Below are 20072 nucleotides of genomic sequence, written 5' to 3'. Positions count from 1 at the left end.
TTATCGAAAACGAGACCTCGCCGTGGTGACTCCGCCGTTTCGTGAAAAATATGTCGCCCCTCGAACGCCTCTCGAACGCCGCGGAAGCCGGAAACGAACGCGCGCGCCATTATGTGCCGGAACCGCAGGGCGATTTATTATGCACCTTTCGACCACCATTTAAATGCAAATTCCTTGATTATCCCCGGCGCTAATTGCTACGTGCCCGCCCGGTTATTCGCTCTCGCCTATGAGCAAATTTCCGAGGCGTTTTCCCAGCTCGCGAATGCCGCTCTAACCGCTTTTACAATCCTGCGGAGGTGCCCGAGAAAGATCACAGGCGAGAAAAAGATTGAGTTCGGTAGACACCCCCCTCCCTCCCTTCGTTAAACGAGGCGAAGAGCGTGGAAAGTGGTGTTGGAAGAGCCAATAAAAGTATTACTTCTGCACTCGCTGAGATACAGTAACGATAATGTGCAAAATGGAAACTTTATTTGCGATTTTAAGAACGCCGTTTGTGTCTCTCATTAGATACTGTCGCTGGTCGCTGAATTTAGTTCACGTGGAACGTTGTTAGAAAATCGATTCTTTAATTTTCCATTTCATTTTTAACCCGGGAATGGGCGCCTCTCAGGTGATTTTTACACCCCAGTATTGGAAAAACGAAGCTCATGTCACAGTAATTTTAATGTGCTTCTTTCATTTTTAAATATTTTTTTAGTTCTTCACTTTTTTCTTAGAAAATGCTGAGTAAATCTATATATATATACATATATTGCCCTCAAATACTAATAAATTATAGAACAATCAAAAATATGCGATATGTAATTAATAACAATGATTTTTAATCGGGATGTAAAAATTAGGCGGCCGTTCCCGGGTTAATAATCCACCGACTTTTCTTTTTAGCATCTCACGACGTTTTATTTTAGGACCTCTAGACATTCTCTCATCATCGAATTTTTCGAGATTTGGCCGATCGCCGAGAGAGAGAGAAAGAGAGAGCTTTGCATTCTTGTATTCGCAGTGCCGCTTTATTTACGCATCACGCGGTTTCTCACGCACGGTCCACGTCCAAAGATCATCGTCAAGTCTTTCTCTTTCCAGGCTACGCACTGGAGTGGGAGGGCAAGAGGATCCGCGTAGTCCGTCCGGACGTCGAGTGCACCAACGGCATCATCCACGTGATCAGCGCCGTGTTCCTCAAGGACAGCGACGTTCGGGTGACGGGCGGCGCGTCACTGGCCACCCTCGCGCCCCACCTAATCATGATCCTGATAGCCAAGTGGCACCTGTAAAAACCCTCATCGCGTCGCATCGTCTCGCATCTGCGGCAGATGCGTCTATAGGAATTTCTCCTTGGGGTCCCGTCTCCGATCGTCCTCGAGCGGCGGCGACGACGACGACGCAACGCGGGAAGGCACGGCGGGTAGGCACGGTCGATCGTCCCCGTTCGATCGAAACCCTCCGAAAGGACATTTACTATGCGCGGGAAATAGAAAGAACAAGGGGAGGGTAGGGAAAATCCAAAGATCCGGGTGGTGACCGAGAATCCGCGAGATCAGAGATCAGAGATCCTTAGGATTTAAACAATTCGAGGATCAACGAGGATTCGCGGGATCCGGAGAGATCCAAGGATTCTCATTCACGTGCGGTGGTTCTAACGGGATCGCCCAGCTGCAGACGGGGGGGGGGAGGGGGGGGATAGGGAAAAAAGTGTCCGATCGGTTTACATTAGCGATCGTACGGAGGAACGCAAGGGAGCTCTTCACCGAGGGAACGACGGGAGGACGACCGAGCACTCACGACCGCACGGCCTCAGAACGCCAGGATAGCCTATTATTTATTGAGTAATCGTCTGTGGAAATAGCGGGACAATTTTACGGGTTAGAAATCGCGTTAATCGTACCAAATAAATGGTTAATCTCGTACCAAGTAATCTAAATAAATTTATCGAGAGTTTTGGTGGGGCGTGGAGAGAGGCAGGGAGAGGTAGAGATTTCGAGGAACCTACTTCGAGTACAAGGGCAACGACGAAAATTGCATCCTGAGAGATCATGCGACTGTCAGCGAGCGACGCGAATATGCAAGTGAAATCGCGCTTTAACCGTCAATCGTATTGGCAAAAATTGTTTGATTTCCTGTCTTCGCGAGCCGCGAGAAAAATTTGTGATTTTACAATTTCGTGAACCAGATGATCGATCGATCGTTAATTATGCGATTTAATTGCATATCTCACGCGTCGTTCTGTAGAACTAATAAGAACTTAATAACGCATCAAGACGTTCCGCATAACGCTTATCGTTAGAGCGAGTCTTCACGACTTTCTTGTGGAATCCTACGATTTTATACGACACATATAATCGTAAACGTAAAGTCCGAAATCCTTTCCCTCCAAAGCGACGACGGTAACAAAACTAAGGACGTAATGCTGATCATCCTTTTCAATTAAAAACAGTAATAAAGCCGAAACGCAATATCGATTACTCTGAATAATTAAATAAGTAACCATTTCCGGAATTAAAAGATCCATCCCGAATCTTTCCATCGAAATTCACCGATTTCAGGATTCGTGTATCTCTTTTTCCGGATTCTTGGATTCTCTCGGAGAGCAGGACAGTCGGATTTCTGTTGAATCTCAGGACGTCCGTGGATCCTTAAATCCCTAGTATCTAGATATATAAATCCACATATCTAGATACGTGAATTTTCGGTTCTTCGGCTTTTTAAACAGGACTCCTGATAGAGACCGACCAGACCTCCGAGTTTCCGGCTCTTCGGATCGGTCGATTACAGTCATCGCCATCGGTTAGCGTTGTCATACCAAATTGTGGCAGCCTTACGGCGAGATCGGATCGAACACTGACATAGACAGACGCGTAAAACACGTCAACGTCACCTCGGTATGGCGATGCAGCGTACGTATTTCGGGGTGCGAGCGCGCGAACGGGGTGAATGTTTAATCCCCTCTCCCTCTTCCCTGTTCAATCCGAACGTTCAGGTAACGTCGTTCCCTTCGAGTCACCGCGTTCTCGAGCCTGTCGTCGCCGCGGAAGGGTTAACGGCCGTCGCGGCCACTCAGGGACGGCCCCGAACGATACCCCGCTATGTATCATATCGTATTTACGCTGTCTACTTACCGAGAATACTGCCATGCACGCGGGCTTGCAGACGAGCTTGCGAACGAGTTTTTGTACGATAATTATTAACAGATGGCGAAAAAGAGGGGAGAGAGAGAGAGAGAGAGAGAGAGAGAGAGAGAGAGAGAGAGAGAGAGAGAGAGAGAGAGAGAGAGAGAGAGAGAGAGAGAGAGAGAGAGAGATTCGCTCTATCTCCAAACCGGCGATTCCTGACAAAAAAATAGGTGCGTTAAGCTGTTACACGAATCCAGAAGCGCGAAGAATTAAAGTATCTTGAATCACGTATGCGCAAGGGGAGAAAAAGAAGATGTTTGGCAACTCTTAGCTTCTATCAGTTTTGTAAATTTGTAACAGAAAGCAGAATAGCCCCTTAATTTTCTCGTGTTATCTAGGATACGGTAATTTTTTCAGAAGGGACTGACGGGAATTCATTCTGTGGAGTGAAGTATAGAGGTATATAGGGGAAAGAAAGGGGGTTTGCTGCACGACGTATCTTAATACTTGTTAAAGAATTAAATTAACCCAGGGGGAACCCAGCGGGAGAGATCGCTGAATTAATTCCCGACGTCAGAGAAATTCGTCCGCAGAAGGGATTTCCATTAATCTCCTTTGATTCGCCTATTTTTTTACGGGAACGGAAATACATTCCGTGACCATATCTACCCTCTGTGCACAGCACGCGCTATCATTCTCCCTATCGTAATAACTACACATCCCGATGAAGCTTTCTTTTCTCTCCACACCCACTCGCTCATCGCATTATTACAGACACACGTACAGGCACACGCATATACATAGACACGCACACCTTGCCCGTCGAGTAGCGAACTTACCGTTATATAAGATCTTAGCTGTATGCGTGCGAGCAATAACAAGGGCCTATCTCGGAAGGCAAGTTCGGAGAACGCGGCTAAAAGGGGAAAACCGGAATAGGCTTAGAAACGAAAATCAAATGAAGACCCGAATCGAAAGACGGGGAATTAACTCTTTCGCTGGTCAGAATCTCTAGCCGAAGTTCTTGTTTCATCGAAGAAAGAATAGGCGAGCGCTTTTCCGAGCGCTCTTTCAATGGACGTGACACATATTGATCTTTGATACGTGCAAATATATATTTCCTATATATATATACCGTTTTCACCGTGACGCGCAATTGCGAATCGTGTAGATTATTAAAAAATTTTAAAATATCCGCATATCTTGGAAACAATCTGAGAAACGCGGAAAAGAGAAGCAGAACTTTATTCGTCGATTAATCGAACGAATCCCTTAGCGAGCATTCTCGCGCGCAAGTTTATCTACCGACGAATTGAATATTAAATGATAATGAATATTAAAGGATAAACGGAGCTTTTCAATTAGCCGCCTTCGCTAAGGAATAATCGATTTCACATTCTCTCGCGAATGAAATTCTGCTGCAGACGCGCTACGCTTGCTTGTAGCGCGAACGGGTTGAAGTAAAGAAGGGAAACGAATACCCGGGTACGGAACACGTTCGGAGCTCGAGGGAGGGAATAAAACCTCGAAATTTCGCGTTCTCCTTGTGGACGAGTCGGGGGGTAAGTGCAGCGAGAAGCGCAAAATGGTTCACATTCAACTGATAAAACGCCGAAAAAAACCTAAAATGAAAGACAATTGACTGATCGGATCGTCGTTAAGTTTCGCAACACGGTCCGGTAATTTGTTTGCGTTAGTCACGTATTTAAAAAAAAAAAAGAAAGAAAGATTGTAGTTAGCAGGCGCGTAATCGGAGCAGCCGCAACCTTCTCCGCGGGAACTTGATTTAACAAGAAAAAAAAAACGTCGATGTTATACGTGTTGATATCAGTCTATACATATATATAAAACAAATAAATAAAGATATATATAATAAACAGAGATATATATTAATGAGGAAGAAAGTATCGGTCGAGAAGAAGAACGAGTCGAGGGAAAGGACGGGAAGAGAGATAAGAAGAAGGGAGAAAGAGAATGAGAGAGAGAGAGAGAGAAAAAGAGAAACAAAATACTATCAGATGATAACTTAAACTTGTTGTTGGGATGAATTGATATTACGAATTATTATTATTATTACAATTATTACCTATATAAAATATACATAAACTCTAATTAACACTGTTTGCTCGTTAGATGAACCAAGAAAAAAAAAGGAAAAAAAAAATAGCGAAACTCTATTTCTCCGTGTAGATGTGTCTTAATGTTCAGCTTGTTCGGCAGCCACGCAGCCGACAGTGAGTGAGCTGGGTTCGGGGCTGCCATAAGTCGAAGGGGGATGTTCGAGTCGGTACGCGGGAGACGAGATCAAACGGGCTGCCACGCGAGACTTAAAAATCTTCACGCTCGGTAGAGCAAGAAGAACGTCGTACGGGAAAAAAGATGCACGCACACGCCGCCGGTGTTGTTACTAAACGTTGCAAAAGGGCCGTAAATTGTTGAGCGGAAAAATCGACCGCCGTCCACGACGAGTCGGACAAATCGCGTTTCCACGGACGAACATTTATTACATTCGAGAATAACGTTTACAATCCGCATACTATACAAAACTTCTGCATTCACGGATCTTGATTAATATTTTCAAAGCGTAAAATTGACTGAATTACTTCTCGTCTGGATTTCGCGGACAGTGGTCGACTTCCCATACAATACAAAAAAAAAGAAGACAGAAAAGATTACGAGAGAGTGCATTTATGATTTCCGTTTCCAATTCGCGAGCGAAGCTACGGCGAACAAGTACAGCTAAGTTTAACTATCCTTACGAGTAGTTATTAACTGTAGGATTACGAATAGGACCAGAGCCGTGATCCTCGTAGATAGACAATTGCGTGGATCGTTTGACGGATATCTGAATGACCCAAGGATCCTGACGCAGATAATCGACTCGCTCCTAGATCTCAAAAGTGCGGCGACGATTGAAATACAAACGTAACGTAAAAGAGATAATTTCGACGTCCGTGGGTCCGCAGGTATTCGGCGACGTTTATTTAAGATCAAAATCCCCAGGGTACTCACACATTCCAACCCTATAGAAACGTCCCGTTGAAGGCAACCAATAGTTGAGAAAAACCATTGACACGCCATCGCCGACGAACGTGACGTTAATCGCGGCATCGATCACAGTCCCTGCTGTCGTTTTTTTTTATCCCCTATTATCACTCCTTCGCTGTTCTATTCCGCGAGAACACTGGCGATCGCGAACGCCCAGCATCGACGTTTAGCGTTCACGCGTTTTCCTGTACACACACGCAACACACACGTTTCTCTCATACACACTCTCGCGCGCGCGCGCGCGCGCATTTAGGAGTCTCTCACGAAGGCAGACGTTCCCTCTGTCCTCGTCGTCGCACGATCATTTCGGGCCGCGTGTTGTAAACATGTTTCGCCCTCGTATCCGATTATCTAAGGACTCGACGATCCGGAGTTCCTAGGATCCCCGGAGGCTTACGGAAGCGGTTCCTGCGGGTTGCCGACGCTTCCGGAGCTCGTGGCTCTCGATTACCCCCGAAGTCCGAAGCGAGGGAAGGCCGAGGCTCCATCAGGATTCGCGGCTGCCGGCCTGGAGGATTCGAGGCACCCGGCGGTTTCATGGACGCAAGGATACGCTACTGATTGCATTTACGCGCGTAGCCGAGGACGGCAGCGCGCTTTTTAGAGCAGGCTCGTTGAAACGCGGCGCGTCGGCGGGGTTTTTAAGCTTTTTAAAGTTACGGCCGCCGGGGGGGAAGCGCGACACCCCCTCCTCTCCCGCCCCGGCTGGCGGCAGGTGATACCGGTAAGTGCAACCAGTAACTTAAGCACGCCACATACCATTACGGTAAATCATTAATATGTAAGAGTATAGAGTACGTAAAGTGACATAAGAGAAGACGAGAGGTCGCAAGGGGAGAGATCGTGGTTTTTAAAATTCCGAGTGCGAAGAGCGTATATATATATATAAATATAAATATAAATATATAAATATAAAGTGTAAGCGATTTCGTATTTTAAGCGCCGGATAGGCGGGTTTCACAAAAAAATTAACTGACGAACTATTAAGAATTATTATTTATTAGCTATTACAAAAGTATATGATATAAATATATGTATATTATATATACCTTATACTGTAGTAGGGGAAATCAAATTTTATGTACCACAGAGCTATTTGTATAAAAGGCATTTGTTTCATCACACACGAATCGTGAATTGTCGTCGCCTGGACATTTGATTGCCCACACCATCGTCTCACCGCCGTCACCAAGTCTGACGGTAACTTTAGGTAACATATATTTTGGATAAATTAATCACGAGAGGATTTCTAGTTTCTATTAGGACGTTAGGTGTAATACGTACGTTTGCGTTACTTGTATTTCGTCAGAATTAGTTTATAAGTTTCTAAGTCACGCGCGCCTGTCCCCGCTTTTAGCGAACGATTTATTACGGATGAACCTCGCGCTGTTCGGGCCAGTCAAATTTGCAAAGGGAAAAGTCGAGGAGAGCGTATGTACCTTCGAGTTTGCGGGCGAATCGGCGGCGTGTCAACCCTTTTTCTGTTCGGGGATGAGAGTCCGAAAAAGAAAAATAATCATTGATTTAAGGATCAAGCAGAATTATGAAAGGATATTCGAACGATTAAACGATTCGATATCTAACACCTGCTTCCGATGTATTGATTATCATGTAATGATAGAGTTCTAAATTTTCTTTCTTGCTTCAGAACGGTATCGCCCCCTCGAGATAAAGATTGCTCTCTCTCGGGACGGGGGACAGCTTCTCAAAAATCCGACTCGGCCGTCGTTCGTCCGGCGAACGTTCACTTCACTTGTATCTCGCTTCACTACACTGTATAGATCCGATCGCTTTCGCTGTATGATTTTACAAAGAATAAAGAATACCTACAAGACACAGATCTCGGGAGGCGTTTATTGAACAGATGACCGATCCACGATGATCCGGGATAGAAGATAAATTCGACGGAATGCACCGACACACGCGAGAGGTAAGTCCTGTATTCTTTCGTTTACGTCGTGTCGCACAATTTTACATAGCAATACGGAGACTGTCTATCAATCGAAGCTCGATATGCAGAACGATATGCGGTACGATGGTCGTTCCAAGCGTTCGCGTAAATATAAAGGCTGGAAATTATAATTTCGTATTTTACGCGGATTTTGGTTTTATCGTATTGTGGATTTTAGGGATTTAGGTGAAAAACACAGGCATAATACGTTTTTTCAGCAGTTTATTTTTAAACCTCGTGTGTTACAAGTTAAGGCTAGCAGCAAGGCTTTGATCGTGCGCGTGCATTTGGGTTTCGTGTGTTGTACGTGTGCGTAATTGTGACGCGTGTGACATATGCGAATAACACGTTTACAATTAAAAGATCGCCGGAAGGCCGCGAGCGAACCAAATTACAGTATTCTTTCGAGTTATCGATATCTTTTTTTTCTGCTCCCTTGTCACCACTACGATATTCACCTACGCTTACCAAGAAGAACTTTGCACGTCGTTTTACGGAAAAATGTAGAACACGAAAGAATCTCCGAGTCGAATCGGTGGAACTCGAAGATTCTTGGAATCGATGGAGCTAAAAAAGTCGCCACGCGTTTCGAAAGTGCGAAGAGAGTTCGGGTTATTAAAATTATAATCTGAGTATAATCGCGACAGTTCAGATCTCATATCCTCGTAGCGTGAGAGAGTATAAAATCTTTTTTCTACAATTCTGTTCAACGGCATTCACAGTACTTTTGATCTGCGCGTATCTTCGTGGATCTCAGTTATCTTGAATACATACAGCGTGTACGTACGACGGGGTGACAATCAGCGGTGATTTACATCAGTAAGGCTTCTCCGCATAATTATCTTCATCCACGTATATTCCCGCCCCTTTCTCTCCCTCTCATTCGCACCTGCATGCACACAGGAGACAATTATGCCACACTTTCTCTCTCTCTTTATAATATATAAATCCATTCTCTCTCGTTACAACACGTAGGTCACATCGATCGATTAGAAACGACATTGAAGACAATATGTACAGATTGATTGTATACATGTATATGCTAAAATAATTATTAATTTAAACGACGAGTTAGTACCTTAGCGAATATTACAGTGACATTACGTGCCGAGCGGAACGATCGGGTTGGTGGTATCGTTCTTTATTTATTGTCTAATGAAATTTGTGCATTTGCAATTAAATAATCGATTTTAAACCATTTGTCACTTGTGACGAATAACATTTAAAAGAAATAATGCGAAGATGATTGAAGAATATAGAAACTTTAAATTAAAGCTAACAGAATCGAGCCTTGTTATTTTACATTCGATTATCTTGATTCTTTTCCGAAGAATTCTGTCTTCTAATCTTTACATTTATAAATTTTCCGATACTCACCTCAGCCACAATAAACGCATTAAAATCATTTGGACATAGCTATTCGCTTATTCTGTCGCGTAAGAAATTACGAATCGGTCTATCAGGTGGCAGCGATCAAACAGAAAAAAAAGAAAGGAGATGGAGAACACAGAACAGTTTGCACCCGATCGCTCAGTCACCTCGGTCAAAAGTTTGGTCGAATTAATTAAAGAACTCCTCCTTTCCATGTATAAATATTTAAATAATCCGGTTAAAGTGGCCGTTTAAAGCGAACGGCATGTATATCATATCAAAAAGGTTGTCCCTTCGGCTCCTCTCACGTTTGCTTCCCTTATCATTCCCTCCGTGAAACTTATCCTCGACGACTTAACAATTATATATACGTCGAAACGTGTATATATATATTTATCAATTAACATTATCAATACGTTCATTCGACGGCCTAAATTTATTACATCATGACGCGTCATTGGAGTATCTTTCGCGCGGTATATAGCTCTGTATGTGATGCAGGAATATATATTTATATAAATGTATGTATATATATATATTTATATATAGATTTAGGACAACAAAAACGAGAGACATCCACATATAATTTGTCACGCGAAGCTTCCGACTTTTCCTCCGCGTATTCATATTCGAATCATTTCAATTCTTCGATTTAATTGCGATTTTAGAACGAATCCGGAGGATCTCGCGGGCGTTCCACGAGTACAAAGATTCTACGCTTCTGAGGGGTCCAAAGATTCGACGCTGCGTTGTGTAATGACGTATATGCGTGTATGCGTGTGTGAGTACGCGTGTGGAGGCCGTTTTACGGCGCGGTGCGCTTGAACGCGCGCGCTTTATCATGGCGTATCGTCGTCGTCGTCATCTTCGTCGTCGTCGTCGTCGTCGTCGTCGCCATCGTCGTGGCGATCATCATCAGTGCATGGCCCAGCCGATGGTGTAGTTACGGGAAGCTCTTCCCATGCGGCGCAGGCGATCTGCCGAAAGAAACATGCTCGAGGGAGCCATTACGGTGGGGAGGTGGTTCCAGGGGCTTGATGATCGACGTGAGGATTTCCCAAGGATCGGCTTGGGAGACTTCGAGACGAGTGGAGCTCGACGAGTTCGCGCGGCCTCGGAATCCTCGCATCTCCGCGGACGCTTGGATCAATGATTTCCGAAGGCGGCGCGATCTAAATTCCAAAGTCATCGGCCGAGCTCTTTGGATTCGCGGATTCTCGAGCGCGCGGATCGTCGAGAGATGATCGGACAGACGTGTACTGTACGACGAGATAATTTTATCCGACTTCGACGGTTTCGAGTGTCGCATTTCTTTGTCTTCGGTTAAATAATTTTTCTTTCGCGCAATGTCGGTGCTCGAAAAGCGAAGCTCAATTTCCGACGTAAATGCGTTTAACAGTATAAAAAGGATCTCTCGCGATATTTGACGAGAATTGTACAGGATGTCCCAAGGCGCAACGTAAATCCCTGCAGACGTGTAGAAACGTCGCGAAACGTCGTGGCAGTAGCTGTTAAAGCTCTCGAAAAGTAAACGTAAAGCGACACGGGCAATCTGCATCACGATGATCCTTCAGACGGGAGTAATTCGCGACGCCGCCACTTTTCCCGGATTTCCCTTTTTTTTTTCTCCCTCGCCCGTCTCGCGCCGTAAGGTCGTAAAGCAAAAGTAATTAACGCGCGTACTACGTCGAGCCGTTACCGCGGCGACAAAACACTTTACGCGTCAGAAATTTATATACATGGGAGCTAGCCGCATTAATTCGCACGAAGACGTATAGTACGTCGCGCCTCGACACACGCGTGATCAGCGATCTCGTGGTTGGCGCCGTGAAGGCAACGAATTTCCCCGCCGACGTTAATTTCACAGCCGCGCGACGAAAAGACGGAAATCGTTCATTCGCGTAACGTTAATAATCACTTTTGCAATGCAAATGCAAAAGCGCAATTATGTCAACGTGATATGGGCGTTTATTAGCTGCTCGATCGTTTTAGTGATGCGATTTCGAGCCCTCGAGGCGGTTCTTCGCAGCGGCGATCTCTTTTCCCCATCGTCGCTATACACTCGCCAGCGGGACCTAACGCGTCCTCGTCGCAACTTGGTATTTATAGCGATATTTTTATTCAAGACCGCGTGCCGATAAAAACAGGTGCGCCGCGCCCGATAAATCTCCACCGCCTCGCGAACAAAGTCGCGCGGCGGCGCGGGCGGTACCTTCGATAGAAATCAGATTTATTGGCGCGGCGTGTTCCGTAATTTTTTGCCGATTAGGGAAACGGCTGCGTCTGCCATACGGAGATAAACGATTCGCGCCCAAGGAAAGTTCGGAGATCCGAAATTGCAGGGCTGCGTCCGCGCGCGCGCGCGCGCGCGCTACATCCATTTGCCGTTTCTCTCGGTGAGTTCATCGTTTCGTCGATTCGTCCGGAGCTTAGCTCGTGCTCGGCGCGCGAGCCGTGACAAAACAACGCGCGTGACTCGTGATAACGCGATATACGTGACCGGCGATACGGGAGACGGTCCCGGCGCGTTATTCGTTATCGGAGCAGCGATAAGAGATCGCGCGGCGGATACGTGACTCACGGCGAGATACGGTCCACGACGCCGGCTCGTTAATAACCCAGCATCAGGCGGCTTTTGCCGGGCGGCGACGGTACACGACGGTGCGCGTGTTAAGTTACCGTGCAACCGCGCTCCGCGTTTAATGGGGAATTAATTATCGCGGCGCGTACGTGCGCGCGCGCGGGCGAGGATACGGACCACCCGGAGGCTTGTAACGGAGTTCCGCCGCGCGATGAAAGCACAGGGACGAACATCGCTCGTGTAATTCGTTATTACTGTAGCGTCTCGCCGGGCGCGCGTAGCACCACGTATAAGCGCTTGTAATACGTTGGCGCTAATCAGTTTAGCCGTCGGACCCGTCGACTTTCAATACGCCGAATTTTTCAGGGAAGACACAAATTCGATTTTTGAAAAGTCTATCTTCTTTGATACTGTCTTTTCGAAATAGTTGCGCGTCTGACTTTTGCATAAATGATAAGGAGGTTACAACTTCGGAAAATTACGCAAAACTGCATGTTTTTCTCTTTGTTGGAGAAAGGAAGCGACTCGAACGAAAGATCGCTTAATAATTGCGACAAATAAATCCCGGCAATCGCGATCGAACGAAGGATACCGTCACCGAGCGGTTAAACTATTGGCGGGGAAAAAAAAAAGAACAGGCGACCCTCGGCAATGCGATGACAGCTTCTTTATGGAACGCGTAAAAAGGTGAACGGAGGACACTCCCTCGCGGAACTCCCGGGACAGCCGCCATCGAGGTTTTCACGCTCGAGTGACGCGTCCCTAGATTTCATCTTCCCTCCTCGAAAATCCTAAAGTACTTCCATCATACTTCCTTACTGTTTCTCTTGCCCGTCCCACTCTCTTCTCGTGCCCTCCATTCGGACGCGAAACATCGCTGCGACCTCCTTAGAAATGTCGCTCCGTCTTGTTTACCCTTTCCTATTTCCCCCCCCCCCTCCCCAATGTTTCCTCCGCCCCTACTTCGTCGGCGGTCTGTTTATCTGTTCCAGGATAATTCGAATCGTCCTCTCCTTCTCACGCCGGTATATAGGACGAGCCACTTCGTCAGAATTTAATGCACCGTAAAACGAGGCTTTTCTCTCCCGCTCGCTCCTTGTCTTCGTGTCTCTCCCTGCACTTCCGAACTCGCGACTGAATCCGCTTTATCATTACCACTGCAGTCGCACGCGCGCGCGCGCGCGCGGCTGCGATTTCGGCGAGCTTTCGTTCCTGAAGAAATCCACTCGCGGGATGTACCCGAGATAAGTAAAGCCGACGAAAGCCTCGAGATAGAAGTCGCGTTTCCGTCTCGTGATGGGAATTCTACAAACTCGATGCATCGCCATGCAATTCCATCGGTAATTTTTAACAGCTATTGTCGTTGCATGTGGAAATCTTCGCTAAGAAAACGATTCGTTCCGAAAACATTCCAAAAATTGACTTGAATTTAATTGTGAAAATATGTTACATAACTATATAGCTGAATAGAGAGACGTGTAATCACGATTTGTATTCTGAGATAGGTACGTTTGGAACATCCTGTATTACGTTATTGACCAACGCATCCAAATACGATAAACGAGACTGAAATTTCCAAGCACTAATTAAACCGCGTGATACACAGATCCTGACGGGAAGAATGAAAAAGTATTTGGTTTCAGTATACACGCTTATGCGTAGGTGCGAATTCATGCGTTTGGATGAATACGTATCGAAAAATCCGCAATTCGCTCGGGGCGCGTGTATGACGAATCGCGCGCTAGTTTGTTTTGTAAAATTGACAGACAGATACTAAAATAACGAAAAAAAAACAAAAAAAACAAAGGGGGCGGAAAGAAAGAAAGGGTGAAATGGAAGAATAGCGCCCGGCGATAGAAATTCTAGGCAATCTACTCGGTAATTGAAGCTTCCATTATTTTTCCGGCAGAGTTGCGTACAACCAACTCTTTTCGTCGATTCTCTTGTTTCCCGCGTTTCTCTGCGTTTCGTAATGCCGATACATACGTATATATGTATTTTTTTAGGGGTCAAATGTTTTTGAAACTGTGCTCCGGAAAATTCGGTATCTTCCCGAAAGAAAAATGAACAACCAACGTCCTGCGACACAACGATTTAAATTGAAAAATTCTGTAATCCCGCTACGGATTTTAATAACAATATTAAGCTGAGCGTTTTTAATTTGCACGCTAAATATTTTTTATTTCGCGAATAATATTTTCAATGTATTTCTTATGTATTCTCGCGTATCTCTCGCTGTATACGGTACCACACTATCCGATCATCGGGGGGTGTTTTTCTTTCGTTTAATCGCAACAAATTAATTCACTTGATTATCGGTAAAGATTCTTCATGCTTTTACGGAGTATTAACTTGTCAATTACTATATTAAAGTAGAACCAATTTCGTGCTAATCATGTGTATATTACTACTGGTTAACACATGTCGTTAACGCATTAGACACAATATTCTATTAGATACAATATTCTATCAATTTAATACACAAGTATGTAGATAGAGATCGATGTTAACTATACTTTGCTATAATACACAGTTTGTGCTACGTCAGTGCTACGTCTTGGGGATGCAAACACGTAAATTAGGTACAGGATTCAATATAAAGAGATACTAGCAAAAGGTTAATCAGTAATGCATTCCTAAATAAAATATATCAAGAACGTGGTATGTAGAATAAGTAAAAATACACGACGTACATCATCCGCCGTGACATCTCAACTCTTCGCCGTCTACTAATAACTCTCTTAAGCGCACTGTTAAGAACATTTTTAATACAATGCGAAATTAACCCTCGCATGTTCGACACCGAGATCGAACCACGTTTTCGAGGACGGCAGGCAAGATTTCTGGATTGCAGCTTACGTTTACCTGCGGCAAGAACGATTCCGGGTAGCCCGAGCTACAAAACAGCGGCTAATCGGGGCCGGTAAGCTTGGAAAAAGTCACGGTGCCTGTAAGCGTGCCATAATATCGAGTAACATGCAGCCCTCGCGCGCGATACAAGCTCTTGTGCATGCGCTTAATCATTGCACCGCGATCACGGCGAGATCGGCACGCACGCCGATAAATGGGGGTGGGCCGGGGGCGCCTCGCGAAAAATATTCTTCGGGCGTTTACCGCGCTCGGAAGATATTACGGTCGTTATCGCGGAAGAGTTAGGGCACAGAGGCAATGAATACGGGGCAAGGAATTAAACACGGAATTAGGAGTGGGAAATTAGTTTCGATATATAGAAAAAAACCATGCTTCAGTCCACGATAAATTTATTGTGAACCAAAGCGATCGACGTGCCTTCTAATTTTGACGCTTAAGAAAAAAAACATTAATTTTAATAATAAACTGTTTTACATTAATTCAGATTTTTTCTTATTACGAATTAAACTTTAATTATCGAAATATTTAACACTGAATATTAAGATGGAATAGTGTCAGCTTGAAATTCCGTTAGTTTTCTATACACAAAAAAAGAAAAGCTCTACCGTCAAAACCGAAGCCGATAGCTCTAAAAAACATCCCGAATACTACAATTTGCAAATTTCAAAAACCAAGTCACGATTTATGCATGCAGATGTAATAACGTACGCCAATTATTTATTTCTTCGGCGGTTTGGCATCGGGAGAAATTGGAGGCTTCGTAACAAGTTCGCGCTACTTCCGCGTATGCGCCCATTCGGGGCAGCAATTAATTCAGGATCGTCACGCGACCATCGTCCCGGAATTGTCCCGCCGTCCAATTTCGGGAATCGTGCGTCGCGCGTCGCAATGTAATCGAGCCACCGCAGTGCGCGCATAAGAGAGAAAGAGAGAGAGAGAAGTACAATGTATATCGCACAAATATATATATATATATACATATATGTATATGTGCTCCATGGACAATACTCATGCAACACGGATGGCGAATATGTACAGCGTCGCGAGGGGATGTAAAACGGGCGGCGGAGGCGAAGGGACGAGGTAACGGCGAGCAAACGAGAAACGGAGAAATGCGATTAAGCGACAGTAGTCGGCGGTACACTGCGGCATTTCGATCTCGACGATTGCCAAGCGCGGCGTCTCTACGTCAACGGCCAATGTTGTTGTCTGGCCGTCGATCCTATGTAAATTTCATTCCCGGAGTCGGCACACCGTATACGGTCATCTTGCGAGACGCTCGGTGCTCGATTGCGTCGTAAGTGGGAACGATCGTCGAGAACGTTATACGCAACTGTGTTATCGTCGACTGTTATCGTCGAACGTGTATGTTGATCCGAGTCAGCTGTAATTTAAAGAGACGGCCTAAAAATTCGAAGGGACAATCTCACGATTCTTCTCTTGACTTTGTTATTTATACTACATTTCCTTTTATTTGCATCCGTGAATATACTCGCAAAATACATTTTCCTTAAGGAACGATTAATTTGGCGCAAATTCGAGGATCGAGGGTCGGAATTCCCCGGAAGCTCTCAAATTTGATGCTACAGGCGTCGTCATATATTGTCGTATACATACAGCGAATAGGGAGTCAAGTAACATAAGCATGCAGTTTCTCATCTCGCCATCGCCGTCCCACTTTTGTTCGCATTTCCTCGCATAGAGACAACAATTTTCTTGGCAGTCGCGCAAGGATAAGTGGGTTAAGCCTCTAAAGCGATGACATGGCGGCAGTGACATCGGTCGATGCGCGAAGGAAGTGTATGATATTTATATAACATAATATATATGGTGCGTATTACATATATATATATATATATGTGTGTGTATGTGTGTGTATGTGTATATATGTACAAATAATACCTAGGCGAACGCCACTTCGCGTTAAGATGTTGCCACCCCGAGCCGGGACTGCCGTACTGCAACAGACACCCGAAACACTGTCATCATATGCGTTTAGCAACTAAGAAAAAAAAAGAGAAAAGGTATTCTATTGTTCCGAAATGCATGCCGGTAAAGAATACGCAAGAAAACAGACACGAACGTGCCGCTCGACCTGCGTTGCATCCGAGAGGCGCGATCTCCCAATCCTTTTTGACAATTTCCAATCCGTACAATATGTTTAAGAGGGAAAGAAAACGCGCTATGTGGATTTATATAATTTATCCTCTCCAATTCTTCCTCTTTATATTCACCGAAATTGTTACCGCGCTAAATTTCTTACGCGGGCATCCTGCGGGCTTATCCTCGCGTGTCCGTTTTTCCGAAAAGACGCGATATTCGTAAAACCGATTTTCAGAGTTGATCCGCGAATAGCAGCGCACGCGATGACGTGCCGATCGATCGCTATCGTTGGCCTCGGCGAAGGGTACATTACTTGATTGAAGGGACGGACGTACCACTCCGAAACGCCCGGCCGTAATCCGCGCCGTAAAATAGTAATTCCGCCGCATGGCGGGGATAACACGGCGGAAACGTGAAACACCCTCGCGGATCACCGAACGCGCGTCGCTTTTTAATTGTCCCTCGCTCCCGCGCGCCGGCGCTTCGCCAAATTGTTTCGGGCGAGAGGCGGCGGATTCCATCGCTGTGCAATCGCAATTCCCTTTTTACGCCGCTCGCGATTAAAACGAGCGCCAATTTCACCATTTTTCGCCGTTATCAAATCAGAAACTCGACTCGAGTGCGTAAACTTTTCTTCGAGGCTCTATGTATCTTATAATGGGAGAGAACTTTTATTGTCTACTCGTCACGAGTAAAGTATACGCACAATCGCGCGACACGCTTCAGATTTAGCGCACGTAACACTGACGGTGATGATAATTCGATTGAGAGTATCACGTATCTTTCCTCTATTTTTCTGTGTACCTCTCGCATTTCGCTTTTCGGTCGAGCGACATGGCATGCCTCGAAATGCATGCAATATGCATCAGTCTCGCGAGCTGCTCTTGCGCATCGACGTTAAGAGTCCTCGACCGACGCAACGTGCAATCCGAGCATATTCCGAGAAAAAAAATCGCGCGCGCACAGAAAATTTCCGCGATTTCCCCCTTTTGTCCGCCGGATCGTTTTCGTGGCTGGTAATCCGCCAGTTCGTAATTATTCTCGCGTGTCTAGCGGCATCGAGCGGAAATTTAAAAGCCCCGTAATTTATCGACGGCGAGGACGTAAAGCGCGCTCGTCCCGATTGCGTTCCATTAAATTTTTTGCTCGCCGTGCCTTCACAGGCGTGTGACAACAAAGGACCTGTGGCGTCTAAAGATTTAATATGCATTTGCGAACGTAACGGCGACGGGAATCGCGCAAAAATGCCGAAGAGCAGCTCGATAGCGAGTCGTAAATTTTATGACTCTGGTTAGTGGAGAGAAAAAAAAGTCTCTTGTGTGAAACTGGCAAAGACACAACGCAGCGCGGCGTTGTTGTTAATTATCAGAGAGATGCGAAAAACATTAATCCAATTACACACGAAGTTCTCCTCAGACTTCACTCTCAGGAGGAATATATTTTCAGTCTATGCCGCGGTAGAGAAAAATCGCAGGCGATCGGAAACTGGCGAATTAGACGCGCTGCGAGAAAAGATCTTTCAGAGAAGCGTTAAAAGTCGAAGCGCTCATTATCGCTAACGTTAATATACTTTGTTCCCAAGTAAGATAGCGAGACAAATCGCACGTATGACGCCGCGAATATAACACGGATATCCGCGGACATTCTGTTATCGCAAATTTCTAAATGGTCGATAAACGGGCGAGCAATTTGAATAAAATCGCAAAAATTATTGTAATTGGTCCCGCGCAGTTAAATCCTCAGATCCGATAAAATCCGCGCGGAGCTGCACGGGGCGATCGGAAAGTCATTCGATTCAAGCGCAAAACAAAAGCGATATTGATTATGATACCAGACAAATGTGCGTTTTCCTTTTTTTTTTTACCGCGTAAAATGGCAGGAAACAACGTAAAGCGACCACTGCCTTAATTAAAAGCCCGTAAAACCCATAAAGCTTGGCGTGTAATAGCCGCGCCGTTATTTACAGTTTATTCTAGTTTCGGGCGCGATTTACGAGCGAGATCTTTTCCGTCACCATATAAATCCCGCGCGCATAACGTAACCCGTTCCCATTGACAATTAACATTTCATGGTTCACGCGGGAAGCCACCGCGCGCGCCGAATATTATTTTAAAAGACCGCGCAATCCGCGGATAAATATTAGCAATTTCGCGCCGGGTGCGCGAACGTTTCGCGGGCTCATTAACGCGGCTCGCGTCGTTAATCCCCCCCCGATGAAAGAGTGGATTGTTCTCTCTCTCTCGCAGCTCCTGCGATTTGCATTTTAAAAATAACGCTACCGCGCGACCGGCGTTTTGTCATCGTTATGACACCCGGCGCCGATCTGCATTAGCACCTCATAAAATCTCGCGGAGCAAAACCCGATAATTCGCGCGCAACTCGAGCTCGCATGGAGCTAGTAAAATTTTAAAAGCCAGACTCGCTGGAAGAATTAAAAAATCCGGCAAGAGAGGTTTGAAATAGAAAAAGACTCCGACGAGTCCGCAAATTAAGGACGATCAATCTCGCGGGTATTTCGGTATCTCAGAATTTGCGAATCTCGGGATTCTAAACGTGGATAAAAAAAATAGCTGCATTCGAGAAATTGCACGGAGAACCTCCGAGATTTTAGAAAAATTCAAGGGACCCCGAAATAGTTTGCCCGCATTCACGTAGATGCCGACGCTAATTTTTTTATGCCAATTATTTCGAAACGAAAGAAAGAGAATTATTCATCCCTTTCGCAGCGAGCGCTCGATTAGACTCGTTAGTCGGACTCTCTGTATGGGATGAGCGTGTATAATTGAACGGTACTCGCGTGCAAAAAAATACTCGCGCGAATAGAGCTCGGTATAGGACGTCAGTCAGTTTCGGTTGCACCGACGTCGGCGTGTGTTAAGCTGTCTTCCAGCTGACGTGTTAATGCCGACAAGGCGTCACGCGAGGCGAATAAAGCTCCTAGGAGCCCCCGGCTCCTGTGGAAATTAACGCGTCACGACTTCATTGGGTTTGATAGGATGCGTCTAAACCTCATTGCAACCCGCCTGTCGGGGCA

At 45.5% G+C, this 20072-nt stretch overlaps 2 protein-coding genes across 15 annotated transcripts in view; one reads left to right on the top strand and one right to left on the bottom strand.

Moving 5' to 3' along the window:
- Positions 1 to 7999, top strand: part of Fas1 (fasciclin 1) — a 230699-nt gene extending 222700 nt beyond the window's left edge. For all 4 annotated transcript variants that reach the window (XM_071699951.1, XM_071699950.1, XM_071699952.1 and 1 more), the window contains one exon: positions 1087 to 7999. In XM_071699951.1, the coding sequence (XP_071556052.1) occupies positions 1087 to 1277 (191 nt within the window). In that variant the 3' untranslated portion in view covers positions 1278 to 7999. The remainder of the gene's footprint in view (positions 1 to 1086) is intronic.
- Positions 8000 to 8317: 318 nt separating this feature from the next.
- Positions 8318 to 20072, bottom strand: part of Tmod (tropomodulin) — a 45793-nt gene continuing 34038 nt past the window's right edge. For 2 of the 11 annotated variants that reach the window (XR_011717491.1, XM_071699974.1), the window contains 2 exons: positions 16838 to 16893; positions 8318 to 10460 (listed from right to left, as the gene is read on the bottom strand). Coding sequence is in view for 4 of the 11 variants with exons in the window: in XM_071699974.1 (XP_071556075.1) it covers positions 16859 to 16893 (35 nt within the window). In the remaining 7 variants the exon portion in view is untranslated. Of the gene's footprint in view, positions 10461 to 16837; positions 16938 to 20072 lie in introns of those variants that run through there. The other 9 variants (XM_071699973.1, XM_071699972.1, XM_071699971.1 and 6 more) reach the window with 9 other exon arrangements.

Source organism: Temnothorax nylanderi, unplaced genomic scaffold (genome assembly GCF_030848795.1).
Source record: "Temnothorax nylanderi isolate EJ_2023f unplaced genomic scaffold, tnyl_v1.0 TNYL_tig0020_pilon, whole genome shotgun sequence".
In the NCBI taxonomy this organism is placed as follows: domain Eukaryota; kingdom Metazoa; phylum Arthropoda; class Insecta; order Hymenoptera; family Formicidae; genus Temnothorax; species Temnothorax nylanderi.
Note: the sequence above shows the minus strand (reverse complement) of the source record. Positions and strands in the feature narration are given on the sequence as shown.